The 23,118-nt window shown below is 45.2% G+C and overlaps 1 protein-coding gene across 1 annotated transcript in view; it reads left to right on the plus strand.

Annotated features, from left to right (window-relative positions):
• The window catches only part of LOC126147131 (esterase FE4-like), a 139,220-nt gene extending 116,591 nt beyond the window's left edge, over positions 1-22,629 (plus strand). The window contains exons 10-11 of the mRNA XM_049915670.1: positions 8,031-8,151; positions 22,381-22,629. Coding sequence (XP_049771627.1) covers positions 8,031-8,151; positions 22,381-22,537 — 278 coding nt within the window. The 3' untranslated portion in view covers positions 22,538-22,629. The remainder of the gene's footprint in view (positions 1-8,030; positions 8,152-22,380) is intronic.
• The last annotated feature ends 489 nt before the right edge of the window (positions 22,630-23,118 follow it).

The following is a 23,118-nucleotide window of genomic DNA, read 5'->3' on the forward strand; positions in this document are numbered from 1 at the left end:
CTAGATCAACTTACATATATCCATCCATAGAAATCACCTTATCTGCAATTTGCATATTTACTTCTTTTTGCAAGGTTTACTTTGGTGGCACCTTGTATTTCTTATAATTGCATTTGTTTGTTGTAAATTTTTACATGCAACTGCGTTTCACGAGGCCTTGCCCTGATCCAACAGAATGTTTTTTGGCTCCAGTCCTTAAAGATCTTTCAGCATCCTGGTTAATGTCTCCCACATCCAAAAACTTCTGAATACGGACGTCGAAATGAGTTCTAAATAAATAAAAAAGAAGTCAAAACAAATATATTTTAATATTCGATTTCAAATTATGGAAAATTGTAATAAAATTATACCTGTAATAATGTTTATGAAGTACGCCATGTTAGATGCCAACTTTGTAGAGGCCCTCAGTCTTTTAAAGTATAAGTCCAATTATGTTTCGAAGGTCATCTCTGTCTTTATCTACATCTATAATAGGTATGGCTACGTGGTCTCTAATGTCAGCTGGTGGACGAGATTTGTCAGAGGAAGCTTTAATTCTCTTAGCTTTTTTTGTTAATTTTCTGTCGCAATTTTTCTAGCATTTTGAATGTCGTTTGTGACAATTTTCACAATATTATCATCATCACTCTCTTCGTACTGTTCAGTATTACTGTCATCTTCGATTACCTTCTTGAGAGCATCTTCAGCCTGAATATCTTTTTTGATTTCTTGAAGCAACGAGGAAGTGGAAAGTCCTACTCTAGGTCCGATTCCGAATCATGCTTTGTAAGGTGATTGTTTTATGTCAGATTTTTTATGAATTGGACATTCCTTAATCCTTCCGACCACTTCGTCGAATTGTTGTCCTTTAACCGAAAACTTATCAATTTCCAGTGTCTTCGTTGGCACGTTCAACACAACCCTGACTGTGGCTGTGCCTGAGTTTTCCATGTACAATTTTCAGTTCTGACCATACATTTTCGAGTTCACTTGTTACATTATTGACAAATTCTCTGCCATTATGAGACTGAAGAATGCACGGCGTCCCTACAGTTAGGAATATGTCATTCAAATGACATTCATTTCTTCAGTTCTCTTTGATGTTAACGCACGAAGGAGAACAAATTTTGTGAGATGGTCTTGGCAAACTAGAATGAATTTTAAATTACCGTCTGATTGTGTTTCGAAATCAGTCAAATCGACTTGGCATCAGCTATTCATTTCCGAATGGAGAATTGTCTTTGAATCTAGCCCTCTTTTCATTTTTGTCTTTTGTTGACAACCATCACACATTGATAAATAGAGGCACATTATTTCCTTTGTGATATTGGCATATTTTTGTGATGTCTCGGCTAACATCCTATCGCCACCACCATGCCCCACAGCTACATGAGTTGCGTCATCAACTGAAAGGAAGTACTTTATATTCCCTTCACACCGTGCAATGAGTTTTTTCACATCACCAATTTTCCAAACAGCAAGTCGTTTCAGTCTTCTTCTTTGTAATGATGTTCTTTTTTCCAACTTTTCCGCGTCTTCTACTTGGTTAAACAAATCCGGATATTTGTCTACTGATAACACATTATAATGACAAGACTTTTCATTTTCAGTCTGCAAAATTTCCTCCAGAAACTTTCCTCTCCACAGCTTTCTATTGGCTTGTCTACTACACGAAGGCTCATCCATGATGAAACGCCTCACAATAATTATACAAAGATTATAATAAAATCTTTTAAATGCAACTATCAACTTAACAAGCGCACTCGTCGATGCAAAATATCGTTCAAAACAAAGAACAGTGCAAGAATGAGCCGTTAAGCGGCCCGAGGGGCGAGCCGGAGATGATTTGAAGATTCCCCGTTCGTACAGGCAGTGACATGCGTTCCGACTAGGCAAAATTAGTTCAGACTATGACGTACCAACTAATCGTAAAGCAAGTAAATTCTAACTGGGATAAACGGATTCGACCTAGGCTAATCGTTTTATCCTATCGGCAAGAGGACCTAGGCGAAACTAGTTCATCCTAAAATCGGGTTTGGCCGATAATATATATATATATATATATATATATATATATATATATATATATATATATATATATATAGGGTGTTACAAAAAGGTACGGCCAAACTTTCAGGAAACATTACTCACACACAAAGGAAGAAAATATGTTATGTGGACATGTGTCCGGAAGCAAATGGCTCTGAGCACTATGGGACTTAACATCTGAGGTCATAAGTCCCCTAGAACTTCGAACTACGTAAACCTAACTAACCTAAGGACATCACACACATCCATGCCCAAGGCAGGAACCTGCGACCGTAGCAGTCGGGTGGTTCCGGGCTGAAGCGCCTAGAAACTCACGGCCACCGAGGCCGGCTGCCCGGAAACACTTACTTTCCATGTTAGAGCACATTTTATTACTTCACTTCAAATCACATTAATCATGGAATGGAAACACACAGCAACATAACGTACCAGCGTGACTTCCAACACTTTGTTACAGGAAATGTTCAAAATGTCCTCCGTTAGCCAGGATACATGCATCCACCCTCCGTCGCATGGAATCCCTGATGCGCTGATGCAGCCCTGGAGAATGGCGTATTGTATCACAGCCGTCCACAATACGAGCACGAAGAGTACATTTGGTACCGGGATTGCGTAGACAAGAGCTTTCAAATGCCCCCATACATGGAAGTCAAGAGAGTTGAGGTCAGGAGAGCGTGGAGGCCATGGAATTGGTCCGCCTCTACCAATCCATCGGTCACCGAATCTGTTGTTCAGAAGCGTACGAACACTTCGACTGAAATGTGCAGGAGCTCCATCGTCCATGAACCACATGTTGTGTCGTACTTGTAAAGGCACATGTTCTGGCAGCATAGGTAGAGTATCCCGTATGAAATCATGATAACGTGCTGCATTGAGCGTAGGTGGAAGAACATGGGGCCCAATCATGTCATCAACAATGCCAGCCCAAACGTTCACAGAAAATCTGTGTTGATGAGGTGACTGCACAATTGCGTACGGATTCTCGTCAGCCCACACATGTTGATTGTGAAAAATTACAATTTGATCACGTTGGAATGAAGCCTCATCCGTAAAGAGAACATTCGCACTGAAATGAGGATTGACACATTGTTGGATGAACCATTCGCAGAAGTGTACCCGTGGAGGCCAATCAGCTGCTGATAGTGCCTGCACACGCTGTACATGGTACGGAAACTACTGGTTCTCCCGTAGCACTCTCCATACAGTGACGTGGTCAACGTTACCTTGTACAGCAGCAACTTCTCTGACGCTGACATTAGGGTTATCGTCAACTGCACGAAGAATTGTCTCGTCCATTGCAGGTGTCCTCGTCGTTCTAGGTCTTCCCCAGTCGCGAGTCATAGGCTGGAATATTCTGTGCTCCCTAAGACGCCGATCAAATGCTTCGAACGTCTTCCTGTCGGGACACCTTCGTTATGTAAATCTGTCTCGATACAAACGTACCGCGCCACGGCTATTGCCCCGTGCTAATCCATACATCAAATGGACATCCGCCAACTCCGCATTTGTAAACATTGCACTGACTGCAAAACCATGTTCGTGATAGACACTAACCTGTTGATGCCACGTACTGATGTGCTTGATGCTAGTGCTGTAGAGCAATGAGTCGCATGTCAACACAAGCACCGAAGTCAATATTACCTTCCTTCAATTGGGCCAACTGGCGGTGAATCGAGGAAGTACAGTACATACTGACGAAACTAAAATTAGCTGTTCCATTTATCTTGACCACTTAAAATAACTGTTTGTCCAGATGAAAACTGTAAAACGTTTCTAGCAAATATTCTTTAGAAGTCATGGGGACATCAACCAGCATGATTGCCTTCGTTGTAGCTTTGTTTTTTTACAAATATATGAACAGCGGTATGACTTTTTTTTAAATGGCACCCTGTATTTTTTGTTCGGTTATTCATTTCCTCTACTAAAGACCTATTCAAAAATGTATCACAGTGTACCATTCACTGAAACACAACGTTATTAATTACATAACACATGCTTCTAGATTCCTTCTGCAGTTCCAAGTCAGTGGAACCCACCTTCTGTCACGTTCATAACACCTACCAACAGACTGCGTGAATCATATCGCCCTTTGTCGACATTTAATATCGAAACTCGTACCGAGGCACCCAAAGGCACAGGAGAGTTTTTTTTATCAGAATAACTTAATTTTCTTGGCCTGAATCTGAAGGTTGAATATCGATTCCGTTTTACTTTGGACAGCTTTCTCAATATGGAAGCAAACACTATACGAAATGTTAATCCCATAACGTTGTATTTCATCGTCGTCATCGTCTTCAGGAGATTGTTGACAAATGGCACGAATGTTTCACCCACACTCTTGACGTATACAAACGAGCACCGCTGGTTTTCTGTAAGCAGATGCAACAGATATCAGAAACGGAAGGATTTTCGATACCTACACAATTGGAAGGCTCTTCGATAGCTATGGCTTCATCACTGTTTTGTTTTCCTCCATCATGATTTGTACTCTCATCTATATTTTCTGCAGGGAGTTGGGCCTCTTGTATTGATTCATCTTGTCTTTCTTTCGGCTGTTATGTTTTTTGTACGCTCTCTCTCACTTTTTCCAGATCTTCTTCAGTCTCTGTGTCTTGTAAAACAGTCTTAGGCGGGATCGTTCAGAAACCTCATTGAAAGTGTCCCCAGCAGAGTTCAAACCGCCATAAATTCCAAGGATGAACGCACGTCAGTTACTATCCTCTTGTGGTTCCTGATAATTTTTACCAGACAGTGTACGTTTGCCTATTCAGGACCTAGGTCATTAAAGCAGTCAGGAAGGAAGCATGTCGTCCGCAGCTCGTGGTCGTGCGGTAGCGTTCTCGCTTCCCACGCCCGGGATCCCGGGTTCGATTCCCGGCGGGGTCAGGGATTTTCTCTGCCTCGTGATGACTGGGTGTTGTGTGCTGTCCTTAGGTTAGTTAGGTTTAAGTAGTTCTAAGTTCTAGGGGACTGATGACCATAGATGTTAAGTCCCATAGTGCTCAGAGCCATTTGAACCATTTTCGAGGAAGCATGTCGCCGTTAGCTGAATGCCGGTGCCAGAGAGGACCTGTCACGCTCTTCGGATGCGACCAGTGCGGTTCGTTCCCTTTGTTTCCTATTGGTTGAAACAACGAGGGCATAGGGACAGTTTCTTCCTCAGCTGTAGCAGAGATGTTACATAGCGCGTAAGCCACAACGACTTATGACTGAACCATACAAGATAAACTATTAAAGAAAAGTTCGAGCGGTTCCCTGTATTAGCTGGGCGACCTCTGCTTGCAACTCTTCCAAGTGACGACCGACAGTCTGTTCGTGTTAATGGACGGCTATTGATGAACCTTATCCCGCACAGTCCAACTCCATCTCATAAAATTCTACCGTGAGACCAGTTTTTCGTCGAGAATTTTGGCCATAGACTGAGATGGCGCAGTGATCATCACACTGGCGTAGCATTTGGGAAGACGACGGTTCAAATTCGCGTCCGGCCATCCAGATCGTCTAGAGATCTACGCTAGCTTTGCAGCCAAACTGAGCTTTGTATGGTGTCCTGTTAATCCCAGAACGAAAGCCTCTATTTTTCATAAGTTGAACGAATCGCGGCCCGTCATTCCAGCAGCTAGTTTTTTCATCTTGCTTCCAAGCACACAGCATATGTTCAACGACCTGATTTGCTCCTTCGACGCTCTCCTCACTTTGTGAGTGGCGCGGCTTAACATGGGAGATTTTCAAGGTGGGCCAACACTACTTTAGGCTGCCTACCCCATCGTTTGCAAATTCCATGCCGTTATTGGGCTGTAGAATCGTTGGAACACCAAGCGATGGAAATATGTCGGTCATGTTGTAGGCTACTTCTTCCGCTCTCTGTGGTTTCAGAGCCGTGAGAACAACAAACTTAGTGAAACGATCCTGTTAGACCATTATAAACTTGTACTCTCCATCAGAATGGGGCTGAAAATTTGCGACGTCAACCAAGCAACGGGAACCGAATTGAAAGAAAAAAAATCATTGGCTTGACCACAACTTTTTAACACTATTTTGCTCCTCTTGCAAGGATCTCAAAGGTGAGTGTACAGCTCATTATCGGACGGGTAATGTTCTTATATTCGGGTGAAACTTTTTTCAGCATCCTTATCTGTCTCCTGTGACCAATAGTCAAATGAGAATTATGAAATATATCAAATAACTCAAAGTCCACGACGTAAAATTAAATAGCACTCGTACCTTCTTTAACAGAATAGACGCCGGCCGGAGTGGCCGTGCGGTTCTAGGCGCTACAGTCTGGATCGAGCGGCCGCTCCGGACGCAGGTTCGAATCCTGCCTCGGGCATGGATGTGTGTGATGTCCTTAGGTTAGTTAGGTTTAATTAGTTCTAAGTTCTAGGCGACTGATGACCTCAGAAGTTAAGTCACATAGTGCTCAGAGCCATTAGAACAGAATAGACCGACTTAATCTTATTGTCGACCATCATTACGTCATAGTGTTTCAGCAGCCAATAGTCCCATGGTTCCTTATTCTCGGTCGTTTTTGCCCTTTTGACTTTGCTGACTAACTTTCGGTAAATGGTTTTGGTTAGGAAAACAATTTTTAGCAGCACTGTCCCTTAATTGAAAAAATTCACCGCAGAACCATCGTAACATGTAAACGTGGCGTGATTCCTGTCTTGGCACTAGACTTACTTCCGACATGGCGATACAAGACCACCGGCAAAGGACGACAGAGAGCGTCCATGGAACTGCGTCCGGATTCTATACAGTGGAGAACTATTACAGCGACATCCGTGGCGTTAAAGTTGAACTCCGTACAACAATACGCTGCTTAAGCAACTATTAAAGTCCCGAGCGCCACTTGGTACACTAGTGGCGGGAGACAATGGCAGGATTAGGCATATTCTATATTTTGCCAGCAGACAATCCAGCAAAATATACAATGTCCAGCAACGCATAAAACATCAATCTTTTCATACTTTGACGTTCCATTTTTGGCATTCTATACGTTAACTACACATTCTATAGAATCCCAGATTTCACACATTGCCGGTAATGTGTGAGTGTGTGTGTGTGTGTGTGTGTGTGTGTGAGAGAGAGAGAGAGAGAGAGAGAGAGATGAGAGAGAGAGAAAGTAGTCTCGTGCAACAGTTGATTTTACTACTAATACTACAATAATGTTAATGATTTGTAACAATACACTCACAACACTCTCAGTGAAAAAAAAATATTGTTTCTTCTTTAGGAATAGATTAAATTTATGACTTAGTAATCCTTCTGAGCTTCCAACGGAAACGTGTCGATGCTACCGACATTTCGGAGTACATGCGCATACAGCGAACATGGAGAACAATTGGCAGCCGGGACTACCGATTTGGCAGATCTAATTTGACGACAATTGGACTCATCTTTTTCGCCTGGCATTGGCATGAAGCACAAATGTATGTTCAAACGACTCATTTTCAGGTAACACATTGCATGGATTTAAGTCTTCTATTCTTGCTTGAGCTTACGTAGAGAAAATATTCTTATTTAAAGTCAGTCAGCGCTATGTCAGGACAACAAAACGGTTCAAATGGCTCTGAGCAATATGGGACTTAGCATCTGAGGTCATCAGTCCCCTAGAACTTAGAACTACTTACACCTAACTAACCTAAGGACATCACACACACCATGCCCGAGGCAGGATTCGAACCTGCGACCGTAGCGGTCGCGCGGTTCCAGACTGAAGCGCCTAGAACCGCTCGGCCACAGCGGCCGGCCAGGACATAAGTGCCTCATGTTAGCTCATAACTTTGTACTTAACCATCTGCAGAATTTTCTCGCAACGGAAATAATATAATTTGAGTAATCGAAGGTCAAACTAAATCCATAGATTAAACACGAAAGTGAATAATACATTAATTCTTTAGAAAGAATTTTTGGCGTAGGCAACAGAAATAGAAGTTTGCATATCACTGAACATTAAATGTTAACGTTGTATCAGGAATCACAAATCTGTTATTTATTTTCAGGCGCAACTCACGGGGATGATGTATACTATTTGTTTCCGTCATCGACACTTGACCCCAATTCTCCTGAAGGAATCGTCAGAGCTCAAATGACAGCTATGTGGGCCAATTTCGCCAAATTTGAGTAAGTAATACGTTTATTAAAAATAGAATAATGATTACAGTAATTATGATGTAGTAGCGTCGAATTACTGTATGAAACAATGCAACAGAACATTCAGAAATACTCCAGACATCAGTGTACTGACAACAAGTTTCAATTATTGCACACAATATACTACAAGTTCAGAACTGATACAGAGTACACCTAACACTGTATGAATACTGGGCTCGCATTCAGGAAGACGAAGATTCAGATCGCGTTGGCCATTCTAATTTAAAGTTTTTCGTGATTCCCCTGAAGCCATTGAAGCAAATGCCGGGGTGGCTAATTTGAAAGGGTACGGCAGATTTCCTCCCCGTTTCGGAAAGACTCCGAGTTTGTGTTCCATTTCAAATGATCTCAGTGTCGACGGGACGGTAAATCCTAAGTTTTCTTCGTATGGTTACAACTTCCAACATTGCTGTTCAATGTGGCAATATTTCTATGCAGTCGAAGTGTCTGACAGCATAATCATCGAGATGACGACTTCGATCCATATTAAATGCAGAACAAATGAAGGATTGTGCATTTACTGTGTAATAACTTGATTAAAGACTTGAATCTAAAAGTTCAATGTTTATTGAGTTGATAGATTTGGAAGAAGGCTCGCTGACGATGTTGATGGAGTTCGCTGTTTGCTCAGTGTGACACATGCTCTGTAAAGCATATCGCTACACGTAGCTGCTGTATTTAGTCCACGTTGATGTGTGTCAGTAGCTTTTCTGCTGAGATTTTTAGACATCACGGCCGACAGATAACTACACTACTGGCCATTAAAATTGCTACACCATGAAGAGATGCAGATGATAAACGAGTATTCAATGGACAAATACATTATACTAGAACTGACAGGTGATTACATTTTCACGCAATTTGGGTGCATAGATCCTGAGAAATCAGTGCCCAGAACAACCACATCTGGCCGCAGTAACGAAATTGATACGCCTGGGCATTGAGTCAAACAGAGCTTGGTTGGCGTGTACAGGTACAGCTGCCCATGGAGCTTCAACACGATACCACAGTTCATCAAGAGTAGTGACTGGCGTATTGTGACGATCCAGTTGCTCGGTCACCATTGATCAGACTTTTTCAATTGGTGAGAGATACGGAGAACGTGCTGGCAAGGGCAGCAGTCGAACATTTTCTATATCCAGAAAGGCCCGTACAGGACCTGCAACATGCGGTCGTGCGTTATCCTGCTGAAATGTAGGGTTTCGCAGGGACCGAATGAATTTTCTATGTATTTTTTATAGAGTTTCTCAAAATTTCATTCTGATGAAGACATACGAGGGTTGGAACTTAAATAGTGGCAACTATTTGTTCACAACCGATACAAAAGAGTTACATATCTGCACCTGTTACTGTCCTTCGAAGTAGTCACCAGCGTTGTGTATAACCCGTAGCCAGCGATGTGGAAGGCATAGTATACCGTTAGCAGAGCTTGTTCTGTTGATGGTGCGAATGGAGCGGTCTACTGCCCGTCGAATCTGTGGAACAGTTCTGAAGCGAATGCCACGAAGTGGTTCCGTCATCTTCGGAATCAAATCAAAGTCACAAGTACTTAAGTCCGGGGAATATGGTGGATGGTACAGTACTTCCCAGTCCCACTAACCGAACAGGGCAACCACAGCTTGCGCTGTATGCGCCCGCGCGTTGTCGTGCAAAATGATGGGTGGGGTGTGCAGAAAGTGTCGCCGCTTCTTCCGCAAAAGCTGGTTGCAGGTGATGCTCCAAAAACGAACATTAATACTGTGCATTGACGGTCTGACGTGGAGGAACGTAATGCGTTAGGATAACACCACAGTCGTACACGAGAACACCATAACTTTAGAGCGCTCCATTCATATCAACAGAACAAGCTCTGCTAACGGTATACTACGCCTTCCACATCTCTGGGAACGGGTTCTACACAGTGCTGGTGACTAGTTTCAAGGACAGTAACAGGTGCAAACATGTAACTCTCTTGTATCGGTTGTGAATAAATAGTTGCCATTATTTCAGTTCCAACCCTCGTGAAAAATTTTCCGTGCGCTTAATATTGACAGAAACAGATTTACTCAGGTGCATCCTGATCATCTGGAAGACGTACCCGTAACATCTAATGCCACACAATCTCTAACGTCTATGTTTATTAAAAGTTTTAGGATAGGCCCAGCACTAATAAGAAATCCTCAGCCCAACTGTGGCCAGTAGAGAAGCTATATTAAATTCGAAGCCGATAACAGAAGGGGAAGATGAGCCTTTATTATTTTCGCTATCGAATTTCCTTGCAGTTGAGTAGCTGACGTCGTGGCTGTCAAACTCGGCTCTATCAATTGTGAGACATTTTCCAAGATACTTCGACGACATTAGAAAGCGACGAAAGTCAACTAGAGCAGTTGAGAGAAGATACCTGATTCCTGTTTGAAATTCCTATGTAGTTGAAAACCAAAACTTGTTGACGTAGACAACGACTGGGTGATACCATCCTTTTGCATGAGGATGTTTGTCCACGTCACTTGTTGTAGCCGGGGTGGGTAGAAAAGCTTCGTGAGGAAGAAAATACTTCAGTGGAATCCATTACTTTTGACCATTTGAACTGTACATTTGTTTTGATACTGAACACCGTGGACAGAATGTAGAGGATTTATATCTTTTCCTGAAGACTGTAGAATGACTTTGATAATATGTTCTCTTTGCTCATAGCATTTTATACTGTACTCTATGTTGTAAATAGGAGTTATATCCTAATTTAAGTCAATAATACGGTGAATTTTATATTGAAACGAAATGAATACAAGACACTACACGAGTGAAAGTCAGAGCCTGTACAGCACAACAAGGTTAATGATAGTGCACCGGATTTGTAGAAACAGGAGAACTTGCATAGCCGGCAAATAGTGGAGGTTCTGTACACACAGTGAGATCTGACTGACCACCAGAACAGTACATTACTAAGGATCATTCTGGAGGAACTGATGCAAACAGAGCTTTCACGCGGTCTGTCTAGAGCGATCAGAGCAGGAAGGTTAGTCTAGTCTCAGTGGATCTTCACTGAGCAAACAAAGGAGCTGGTGGGGGATAATCGTCTTCTGGAATTCGTAATTAAGTTCCTGGGAAGTATTAACATTCACTGTCGTCTTGCCTCTCTTGGGAAACGCCGTTTGTATTCATGAACTGTTTTGAGTCCAGATGTCGACCGACTTCCTTTTAGAAGTAATGCGCCTCAGAGGCTGCTTAAGTGAGGATAGTGTCTCCTCTGCAGAGGGTATGATGTAATGCTTAGTCAGTGGCCACACATTTAATCAGCCTCTATTCAATAATAAAATCATTCGTAATCGCTAGCGTCCTTAGTAGAGCGCATACGTCAGATGTTGTGGCCTTTAGGAAGCAAGAAGTGCCGTATGGCACTGTACACAACCCTTCAGATGAAGTACGAGAACAGAAACCTGTTATGATGGTACAGACGTGTATGCTACGCCACCGACGTGGCTCCTCATTGGAGAACTGAGTAGAGGAAGTGGTATCCGCTGTATAGTGTTGGTTCCGTTGATGAGACCCTGCAAGTGACACAGCGCGACCGACAGTGATGATCGGTTAGGGGATTTTTAATACTACTGATCTCCGTAAGTCTCGCTCCTTTTGTTCCGATATCTTTCGTATCGATATCAAGTATTCGATAATTTCATTAAGACAATACACTGATGAGCCAAAACATTATTACCATCTTCTTAATAACTTGTTTGTCTGCTTTGGAACGAAATACATCACTGAATGAGTATTAGGGATCCGGCACATTTCTGGTAAGTTTGTGGGGGTATGTGGCATCAGATGTCTAGGCACGGGTCATGCAATTCGCGTAAATAACGGGTAAAAATGGAAATGCCTTGTGGTTAGGGCCTCCCGTCGAGTAGACCGTTCGCCTGGTGCAAGTATTTCGAGTTGACGCCACTTCGGCGACTTGTGTGTCGATAAGGATAAAATAATGACAAGGACTACACAACACTCAGTCCCTGAGCGGAGAAAATCTCCGACCCATCCGGGAATCGAACCCGGGACGTTAGGCATGATATTCCATCGCGCTGACCACTCAGCTACCGGGGGGGGGGGGGGGGGGGCTGTGTACGCGGTGATGGCGCGCCAGATAGCGAGCAAAACAGGTGCCACAGGGTTTACAACATGAGTTCACTATAGTGCTCCTCAAACCACAATAACACGGTTCTGGCTCCGGCACACGGACAACTGAGGTGCTGAAAGATGGCATTGCCGACGGAGAAGACATCAAGCGTGAATGGATGTAGGTGGTTAGCAGCTGTCAGGGCGTCTTCGATTACTACCGCAGATCCCATGCAAACCTAGGAGAATGTCTCCCATAGCCTACCAGCCTGCGACCGTGTCGCGGTGCACGTTTGGAGCAGCCGTTCACCTCTATGACGGAGTTTATGTAGACGATCATCGACCTAGTGTAACAAAAACGTAATTCACCCGAAGAGGCGACACGTTTCCGTTCAGCGACGGTCGAATCCCGATGGTCCCGCGCCCACTGACGATGTCGTTGTGTCAGCATGCCAATACGTAGGGGTAGTCTTCTGCGGAGCTCCATGTTTATTTAAGTCCGATGAATGGTGTGCTCCGGAACACTTACGCGTGCACCAGCATTTTGTCCCGTTCGGCAAAGATGCCACAGATGACCATCTGTCCTACTTTACTGAGCAGACAAGCGTCCGAACCACATGTTCTGTGAAGAATCGTGGACAACCATCCATTTAGCGCCTGGTGGTAGTTTCACTATCCCTCTGTCTCTTTCCGTAGATGCTCACTTCCATAACACGTGAACATTCGACCACCTTCACCGTTTTCGAGATACTAGTTCACAGGCTCTGCGTATTAATAATCTGCCCTTTGTCAGAGTCACGTATCTCCATGGATATCCCCAACTCCAACCCATATCTTCGATAGAATGATTCCCCATCCTTATCTGTCGGCTTACACATACACTCCTGGAAATGGAAAAAAGAACACATTGACACCGGTGTGTCAGACCCACCATACTTGCTCCGGACACTGCGAGAGGGCTGTACAAGCAATGATCACACGCACGGCACAGCGGACACACCAGGAACCGCGGTGTTGGCTGTCGAATGGCGCTAGCTGCGCAGCATTTGTGCACCGCCGCCGTCAGTGTCAGCCAGTTTGCCGTGGCATACGGAGCTCCATCGCAGTCTTTAACACTGGTAGCATGCCGCGACAGCGTGGACGTGAACCGTATGTGCAGTTGACGGACTTTGAGCGAGGGTGTATAGTGGGCATGCGGGATGCCGGGTGGACGTACCGCCGAATTGCTCAGCACGTGGGGCGTGAGGTCTCCACAGTACATCGATGTTGTCGCCAGTGGTCGGCGGAAGGTGCACGTGCCCGTCGACCTGGGACCGGACCGCACCGACGCACGGATGCACGCCAAGACCGTAGGATCCTACGCAGTGCCGTAGGGGACCGCACCGCCACTTCCCAGCAAATTAGGGACACTGTTGCTCCTGGGGTATCGGCGAGGACCATTCGCAACCGTCTCCATGAAGCTGGGCTACGGTCCCGCACACCGTTAGGCCGTCTTCCGCTCACGCCCCAACATCGTGCAGCCCGCCTCCAGTGGTGTCGCGACAGGCGTGAATGGAGGGACGAATGGAGACGTGTCGTCTTCAGCGATGAGAGTCGCTTCTGCCTTGGTGCCAATGATGGTCGTATGCGTGTTTGGCGCCGTGCAGGTGAGCGCCACAATCAGGACTGCATACGACCGAGGCACACAGGGTCAACACCCGGCATCATGGTGTGGGGAGCGATCTCCTACACTGGCCGTACACCACTGGTGATCGTCGAGGGGACACTGAATAGTGCACGGTACATCCAAACCGTCATCGAACCCATCGCTCTACCATTCCTAGACCGGCAAGGGAACTTGCTGTTCCAACAGGACAATGCACGTCTGCATGTATCCCGTGCCACCCAACGTGCTCTAGAAGGTGTAAGTCAACTATCCTGGCCAGCAACATCTCCGGATCTGTCCCCCATTGAGCATGTTTGGGACTGGATGAAGCGTCGTCTCACGCGGTCTGCACGTCCAGCACGAACGCTGGTCCAACTGAGGCGCCAGGTGGAAATGGCATGGCAAGCCGTTCCACAGGACTACATCCAGCATCTCTACGATCATCTCCATGGGAGAATAGCAGCCTGCATTGCTGCGAAAGGTGGATATACACTGTACTAGTGCCGACATTGTGCATGCTCTGTTGCCTGTGTCTATGTGCCTGTGGTTCTGTCAGTGTGATCATGTGATGTATCTGACCCCAGGAATGTGTCAATAAAGTTTGCCCTTCCTGGGACAATGAATTCACGGTGATCTTATTTCAATTTCCAGGAGTGTATTTGTTACCGCGTCACGGGCCCTCAACGCTACAAGGCGACATCCAACGTCGCAATGGACATTGGTCATAATGTTTTGGCTCGTCAGTGTGAATACCAGAGAATTTTAGTAGAAAATGCAATGTGATCTTGGAAAGAATTATGTCTCACTACTACTTCGATAAGAATTAAAGTGTAATTTATGCAGTGTACGAGAAAGGCAAACACATTAGTAAAATTGACATACTTTGAAGAGTCTATGATGACTGCGTCAGTAACATGCTGTATTAATTATGAACAGTAACCGTTTTTCTGCTTGGGTTACGAAGGAACTGCGAATCCAGGAGCCTCCTTTCTATTTGAAGCAGGTGTAGGGAAACCACTCCTTCACAAGTGCTGTCTCGGGAGCCACAGAAAACAGCAAAGTGAACGGTATTTCGTCTGAAGATAGTTCTTCTGACGAACCGAAGGAAGAAGCTTTTGTGATACGTTAAAGTATCTCTAGCGTCCCGGAAGATGACTGTGTGGAAACTACGTGACATACGGGAAAATGACATATCAGTGGACAGAGCACCTCCTTCAGTTTCGATTAGTAATACTCGTATATGGTGTAGGATCGTTACAAAGTGCGAGGCAGGCATATCAGAATATACAGACAAATAATCCGATCCGTATCTTTGTATCGAATTAGTTTATATTATCAGATAAGCAGCCCCATGAACAAATTTCGATTTAGGCTCTATCCACTTCCTGGTGTAACCAACTGCTCCTTAAGGTTAACCCCTCCAAAACCCAGGTAATTATTATAAGATGCAACACCCACACCTTCCGTCTCCGTGAGTTCTACCACAATATTTACGACCGTCCTTTCAGGGTAATTAACACTCTAAGATGCCTTGGACTTAACTTCCACCGGCAAATAACATGGAAATATCACCCACTAACCATGTAGCGGAATGCCCACAATGGACTAAAATTACTGACTGGTCAAACAAGGGGCTACAACCCACCATTGTCCTTCACATTTACAAAAGTACCAATCCCCGATCCACTCCATTCTTTGCTACGCAAATTTTGCATTAATATCTACCCCTTCCAAGTTCTAATAGTCCCTCCAGAACATCTAACTTCATGCTTTCAGCCTCAATTTCCTCATCCGCTTACCATCTCCCACGCGGATCCAACTTTTAAAATTCGCACCTCACCTCCCTCACACTCGAAACCTCCAAATAACCTACACCATCCGTAAACTCGACCTCAACAATTCTATCTGTCCCCTCTCCTTTCCAGTCCTAGTGTGCTGCTGCACCTCTAACTACATATCCTCCCAACCCTCCACCAAAACACTGTCCACATCCTCTCCAGGAACACTACCTCTGCCTCAAAATACACCCATCCCACCAACCCGGAATCTATCACATGCTTTTAACAGCTCCCTCACCCGAAGGGCCTCCTCATCATTATCATGTCCGCCGCTGGTAGCTGAGTGGTCAGTGGGACGGAATTTCGTACCTAATGGCCCGGGTTCGATTCCCGGCTGGGTCGGAGATTTTCTCCGCTCAGGGACTGGGTGTTGTGTTGTCCTTATGATTTCATCCCCATCGACACGGAAGTCGCCGAAGTGGCGTCAACTCGAAAGACTTGCACCAGGCGCACGGTCTACCTGACGGGAGGCCCTAGCCACACGGCATCATCACCACCACCACCACCACCACCACCACCACCACCAGATTGCCTCCTTTCCCCTTCCCTGTCATCCCCTCACCCAATTTTCCACTCAAATTCATAGATCCGTTTACCAGCTACGCCTCTTTCCTTGTCACCCACAGCCACTTCTGTCTCATCATCACTTCTTACCAGTCCTCAGTCCTCATCACCAACTCTCACCTCTCTCCCTCCATACCAATCTTTCAATTCATCAACAATTTACTATCCCAGGGCAACTACTTTTGCAATTACAGTGAAAGGGTACAGTGCTCTGTTTATAATTATCAGTGCATGTTCTGTCTTTTTCAGGTTTTAAAAGTGTTATTCAAATATTTATTGTTCTTCAATTATTTTTAACCAAGCTGTCTGCCTATATCTTTGTACCTGTTTCTAAGCAGTTTATGAAAACAGCGTTATATTACTTATGTTGTCCCATTAACATCAAGTCTTAAAGTAATTTTAAATACGCGGTACATTTGTCTTTTTTCTTCACAGTTAAAGACAAGTCCTACTGGTTGGGGACTGGGTTGCTTGTACCACTACCACTCCCCTCCTTTTCCCACACACATGCGGGGGAGGTGATGAAATACCAATTAAACACGACTCTATCCGCTTTACACTGCAGATACGTCCAAACCACCTCCACCAGTCCCACCTCCTTCAGACGCTGATGACTCACTCTTCCCTCGCCGTTTAACCTACTCACCTGAAATCCCAACGATCAGTTCACATCTACCTTACACAGTTTACCTCCTCAAAAAGGAGCCCCTCAGAAACCCAGGCAATAATTATGAAACAAACTACCTAGACCTTCAATGACTTTTAACTCACCATTCACGACCATCCTATCCAGTTAACTAACATACTAAAATGTCTTGGACTAACCTACCTGAAAACAGCAAGCCCCACAATAGAATAAAACAAATAACTCGCTGAATTTGGGGATTACACTACAATGTTTCTCTCCACATCTACAAAACCCTGATGTGACCCATCCTCCACTATGCAAATGTTGCATGGATCTCCATTCCGCGTTCTGATGATCCCACCAAATCCTTCAACTCCACGCACTATGTCTTCCTTTCCACATCCTTTTACCATCCCCCAACATGGATCATGGATCATCTACCATCTTATCAAATTCTCGCAACACCTTACACACACCTCCTGACATTGAACACCTCCACATTACTTATACCACAAGCAAACTACATTCCAATAACCCCATTGCCTACACTATGATCACCAACCTTTGTATGCTGTCGAGGCTCTACAGATATGTCTATGTCCCACTGTCCCTACATCTACACACTCTCTATATTCTGTCATAACGAAACTTCAACCAACTCCCTCTCCCATACTATAAGATTAATTCCTATATATATCCATCCTACAGACTTTAACCCTACCCACGTAACCCACACCATATCACGCCTCCTCTCTTCCTTTCCCTCTGCGTCCGTCCCCAACCCGCTTATCTTGCTACCACTACCCTTCAACATGCCAAACTCCTCCTCACGCTCTGTCTTCCCACTATTCCCCCTGCCCAACATCTACCTTCATCTCCATTGTTTTCCTACATAACAGAACCGTACCTTTTCTACACACGTCCCTCAACCCTATCTAACATATAATCCCCTCCTGAAATACATCTCCCCCACTGAAGGTTCTTCAGATTATGAATGAAAGTGCAATGCTTCAATGCTTGTTTAGTAGAATTTCATCTTACAGTGATGTATATATTTTCGATTTTTAGTTGTCTGTCATTAGGAATGTTTTTACACTCCTGGAAATTGAAATAAGAACACCGTGAATTCATTGTCCCAGGAAGGGGAAACTTTATTGACACATTCCTGGGGTCAGATACATCACATGATCACACTGACAGAACCACAGGCACATAGACACAGGCAACAGAGCGTGCACAATGTCGGCACTAGTACAGTGTATATCCACCTTTCGCAGCAATGCAGGCTGCTATTCTCCCATGGAGACGATCGTAGAGATGCTGGATGTAGTCCTGTGGAACGGCTTGCCATGCCATTTCCACCTGGCGCCTCAGTTGGACCAGCGTTCGTGCTGGACGTGCAGACCGCGTGAGACGACGCTTCATCCAGTCCCAAACATGCTCAATGGGGGACAGATCCGGAGATCTTGCTGGCCAGGGTAGTTGACTTACACCTTCTAGAGCACGTTGGGTGGCACGGGATACATGCGGACGTGCATTGTCCTGTTGGAACAGCAAGTTCCCTTGCCGGTCTAGGAATGGTAGAACGATGGGTTCGATGACGGTTTGGATGTACCGTGCACTATTCAGTGTCCCCTCGTCGATCACCAGTGGTGTACGGCCAGTGTAGGAGATCGCTCCCCACACCATGATGCCGGGTGTTGCCCTGTGTGCCTCGGTCGTATGCAGTCCTGATTGTGGCGCTCACCTGCACGGCGCCAAGCACGCATACGACCATCATTGGCACCAAGGCAGAAGCGACTCTCATCGCTGAAGACGACACGTCTCCATTCGTCCCTCCATTCACGCCTGTCGCGACACCACTGGAGGCGGGCTGCACGATGCTGGGGCGTGAGCGGAAGACGGCCTAACGGTGTGCGGGACCGTAGCCCAGCTTCATGGAGACGGTTGCGAATGGTCCTCGCCGATACCCCAGGAGCAACAGTGTCCCTAATTTGCTGGGAAGTGGCGGTGCGGTCCCCTACGGCACTGCGTAGGATCCTACGGTCTTGGCGTGCATCCGTGCGTCGCTGCGGTCCGGTCCCAGGTCGACGGGCACGTGCACCTTCCGCCGACCACTGGCGACAACATCGATGTACTGTGGAGACCTCACGCCCCACGTGTTGAGCAATTCGGCGGTACGTCCACCCGGCCTCCCGCATGCCCACTATACGCCCTCGCTCAAAGTCCGTCAACTGCACATACGGTTCACGTCCACGCTGTCGCGGCATGCTACCAGTGTTAAAGACTGCGATGGAGCTCCGTATGTCACGGCAAACTGGCTGACACTGACGGCGGCGGTGCACAAATGCTGCGCAGCTAGCGCCATTCGACGGCCAACACCGCGGTTCCTGGTGTGTCCGCTGTGCCGTGCGTGTGATCATTGCTTGTACAGCCCTCTCGCAGTGTCCGGAGCTAGTATGGTGGGTCTGACACACCGGTGTCAATGTGTTCTTTTTTCCATTTCCAGGAGTGTGTTTTTCACATCTACGTTGCATTTTAAAAATGCTTTTAAGTGCAGAGCAGAGCCTACCACCGCACACCTATCCCCCCCCCCCCCCGCTCTCTATGTGGGGCGATGGGGATAAAATAAGATATAAAAAAGGAAAAAATTGAACCGACTGACAGCTGTCAATTTGCAGTACGTCTTGTAATTTTTGTACCTCATCGTGTGAGTTCCTGCACGTACTTATCAATAACCCTGTATTTTTGGCAGACATGTGAAGACTTTGTACATTGCTGGAAAAAGACGAAACACGATTTTTTATCAATGACATCCACATAGTTTGTAGTGGTAGTTGTAGGAATTAGAGGTTCATCACTGGGTGAACTGAAAAAAGGACTCTGTAACGCAGTGTCGATAACAGTTGAGCTTCATACAGCGACTCTAACAGTAGTAGGACGTGGAGACATGTACTATCTCGTGTCAAGACAGAACTTTCTTCCTTGCAGCCAGCCGGAATGTTTGAAAATAGTCTTTGACTGTGATATATCGTTGCCGCTGTGTTATACTAAGGGTGGTGCCACCAGCCCAGCCTTGGAAGGCATCAAATGTGATGGACGGTGCTTGCGCCGTCTACGGTACGCAGCCCTATACAGGACTACGATCTGCAGCGTTGATATCCCCAGAGACAGTCTAAAATTAAGGGACGAACCACCCATACCTTTCGCTTCCATGACTTCTGCCATACTATTTACAACCGTCCTATCCAGTTAACTATGACACTAAAACATCTTGCACTAACCCTCGACCGCCCACTAACGTGGAAATCTCACCTACTAACCATCCAATAGGAAGCCCATACTAGACCAAAACTTCTAAAAGTACTAAGAGGATGAACTTGGGGATTACACCCCTCCACTATTCTCCACACCTACTAAACGCGGATCCTGACCGACTTCTGCCATGGAAATGTTGCATGTGTCTCCACCCCACCAAATTTCTTTAACTCTCTCTAAATTCTCGGATGCCATGCACTCCGTCTCGCCTTTCGCATCCATTTACCTCCCCCCATATAGATTCTCTGCCATCTCATCAAATTTCTATCCCTTGTCACCCACATCGAACACCCCGCATCCTCTGTACTACCGCGAACTGGAGTCCCACAACGCCATTGTCTCTCTCTGAAAATAATCAATCCTAATATGCTACCGCCCCTTCACTAACACATCCCTCCATCCCTGCACCTACACACGCTCCGTATCAATCCCAACGCAAATGCAACCAAGTGTCTCTCACAGGCAATGAGATCCGCCCTGATATTTATCCCTCCACCCAACTTTATCTCTTCTGCACTTATCCCACTCCACATCAGGATTCTTCTCTCCTTTTTCCTCTTCGTTCATCCCCGTCCCTTTCCTTTCTTAACCACTGTCCTACCCACACAAAACACAAGTTCTAGCTCTCTGTCTTTCCCACAGACTATTTCCCACTATCTACCTGAACTCTTACCTCTCATGTCCATTGCTCTCCTACCTAACAGACCCCTATCTTTCTACTCAAACCCCTCAACTCCATGGAACGTACTCTCCCCTCTGACAATACTTCTCACCCTATGCAAGTGCCTCAGTTTTTAAGTGAATGTCCAAATGGTTCAGCGTTTCCTCATCAGAAGAATTTCACCATCCTGTGACATGTTTTTAAAACGTATATATTTTTGTTTTTTTAACTTTCCATCCATTTAAAATAGAAAAGCACCCCAAAATTTGTTTCTAATTTTAATCATACTTTTTTTTTTTAATTCACTTGGCTGAAGAACGCAATATTATACCTCTGACAGACCACTTCCCGCCCATATGGGGTGAGGGGGATGAAATATGCTAAGAGAGAAGGCTTGGCATCAGTTTTCAGCGGAACTCAGCAGCAGCTGCGTTCTCCTGAAGATGCCGGACAGTTCTGTCGCCGAAATATTGTATCATGTTGATCTTAGGATCCGGCAGCAAATCTGAGGACTCTTTCAAGACCTATTATGCCGGCAAAGCCTACGAAGTGTGAACCTCAGTTACTACTTAAAAATACAGTTGGATTCACTGAACAACAGCAGGTGACCAGCAGTAAAACGTTTCAGGAACATACCTTAATGCGTATTCTGACCTTTCTTCCCCTATCTTTCTCAGTAATCGCGCTAACTGTCTTTGACAATAAATGGACAGTTCAAATGGCTCTGAGCACTATGGGACTTAACACCTGATGTCATCAGTCCCCTAGAACTACGTAAACCTAACAAGCCTAAGGACATCATACACATCCATGCCCGAGGCAGGATTCGAACCTGCGACCGTAGCGGTCGCGCGGTTTCAGACTGAAGCGCCTAGAACCCCTCGGGCACAACGGCCAGCACAATAAATGGAGATAAACCTTGATCAGTAACTACATAAAAGTGTCACGAAGTATGATCTGCGCCGCAATGGAATGCGGAATGCCTCCCATTGCTTTAAGAAATAAAAGAGCATAAATACGAAACCAAGTTTGTTGATTCAGTGTAAGTAAATGGTTTCCATCATCTACAGCCAACATATCGAACGCTAAGTTTCCTAATACAAGATTATGTCTTCTTCAACAAAAGAAATGTCCGTCCCCGGTAGCTGAGTGGTCAGCGCGACAGAATGTCAATCCTAAGGTCCCAATTAGTTTCCTGGCTGGGTCGGAGATTTTCTCCTCTCAAGGGCTGGGTGTCGTTGTCTTAATCATCGTCATTTTTTCCCATCGACAAGCAAGTTGCCGAAGTGGCGTCACATAAGAGTTGCACCCAGCCAACGGTCTACCCGACGGGAGGCCCTAGTCATAAGACATTTCTAACAAAGAAAATTCAGAATTGGCTGCAGCCTGTGAGTGACTCATCCTTGGCAGCTTTGCAAATTAATAAATACTTTGCTTACTGATATAATTTTTCTTGTTCCAGCAATCCAACTCCAGAACTGGACTCCCTTCTGACGGAGAAGTGGAAAGAGTATGACGAATCGTCCAAAAACTATCTGGTGATAGCAGCTCCTCTCAGTAGCGGAACTAACGTGTATGGCCCGTACATGGACTTTTGGCATAACCTACTTCCGTCATAAATACAACAGCCTTTCTGTATTTCATTTTAAAGGTGGTTTACCATTTATATGGCTATTATTTCTGAGAGTTGGTACAAATAAATTGATTATTGAATGTGTGTCTGATAAACTGATTATTGTTTGTCAGTATTTTACTAAATATTTTTATCAATCTCCCCTTCCTACATGAACCACGGACCTCGCTGACGGTGGGGTGGCTTCTTCCCGAGGCCATGCAGCCCTACTGTTTGGTTAAATGATGATGGCGTTCTCTTGGGTGAAATGTTCCGGAGATAAAATAGTCTCCCACTCGGATCTCCGGGCGCAGACTACTCAGGATGATGACGCCATCAGGAGAAACAAAGAGGGAAATGGTTAGATTGAAGTTAGATACTGTCGGAATTAGTTAAGTTCGGTGCATGAGGTATAAGTGGATATAGGATTATAAATACAAAGTCAAATAGGGCTAATGCAGTAGTAGGTTTCATAATGAATAATAAAACAGAAATGTAGGTAAGGTACTATGTAAAGCAGAGTGAGCTCATTATCGTAGCCAAGACAGACATGAAGCCCACGCGTACCACAGTAGTACAAGTTTATAT

This window comes from Schistocerca cancellata, chromosome 2, assembly GCF_023864275.1.
Source record: "Schistocerca cancellata isolate TAMUIC-IGC-003103 chromosome 2, iqSchCanc2.1, whole genome shotgun sequence".
NCBI classification, from domain to species: Eukaryota; Metazoa; Arthropoda; class Insecta; order Orthoptera; family Acrididae; genus Schistocerca; species Schistocerca cancellata.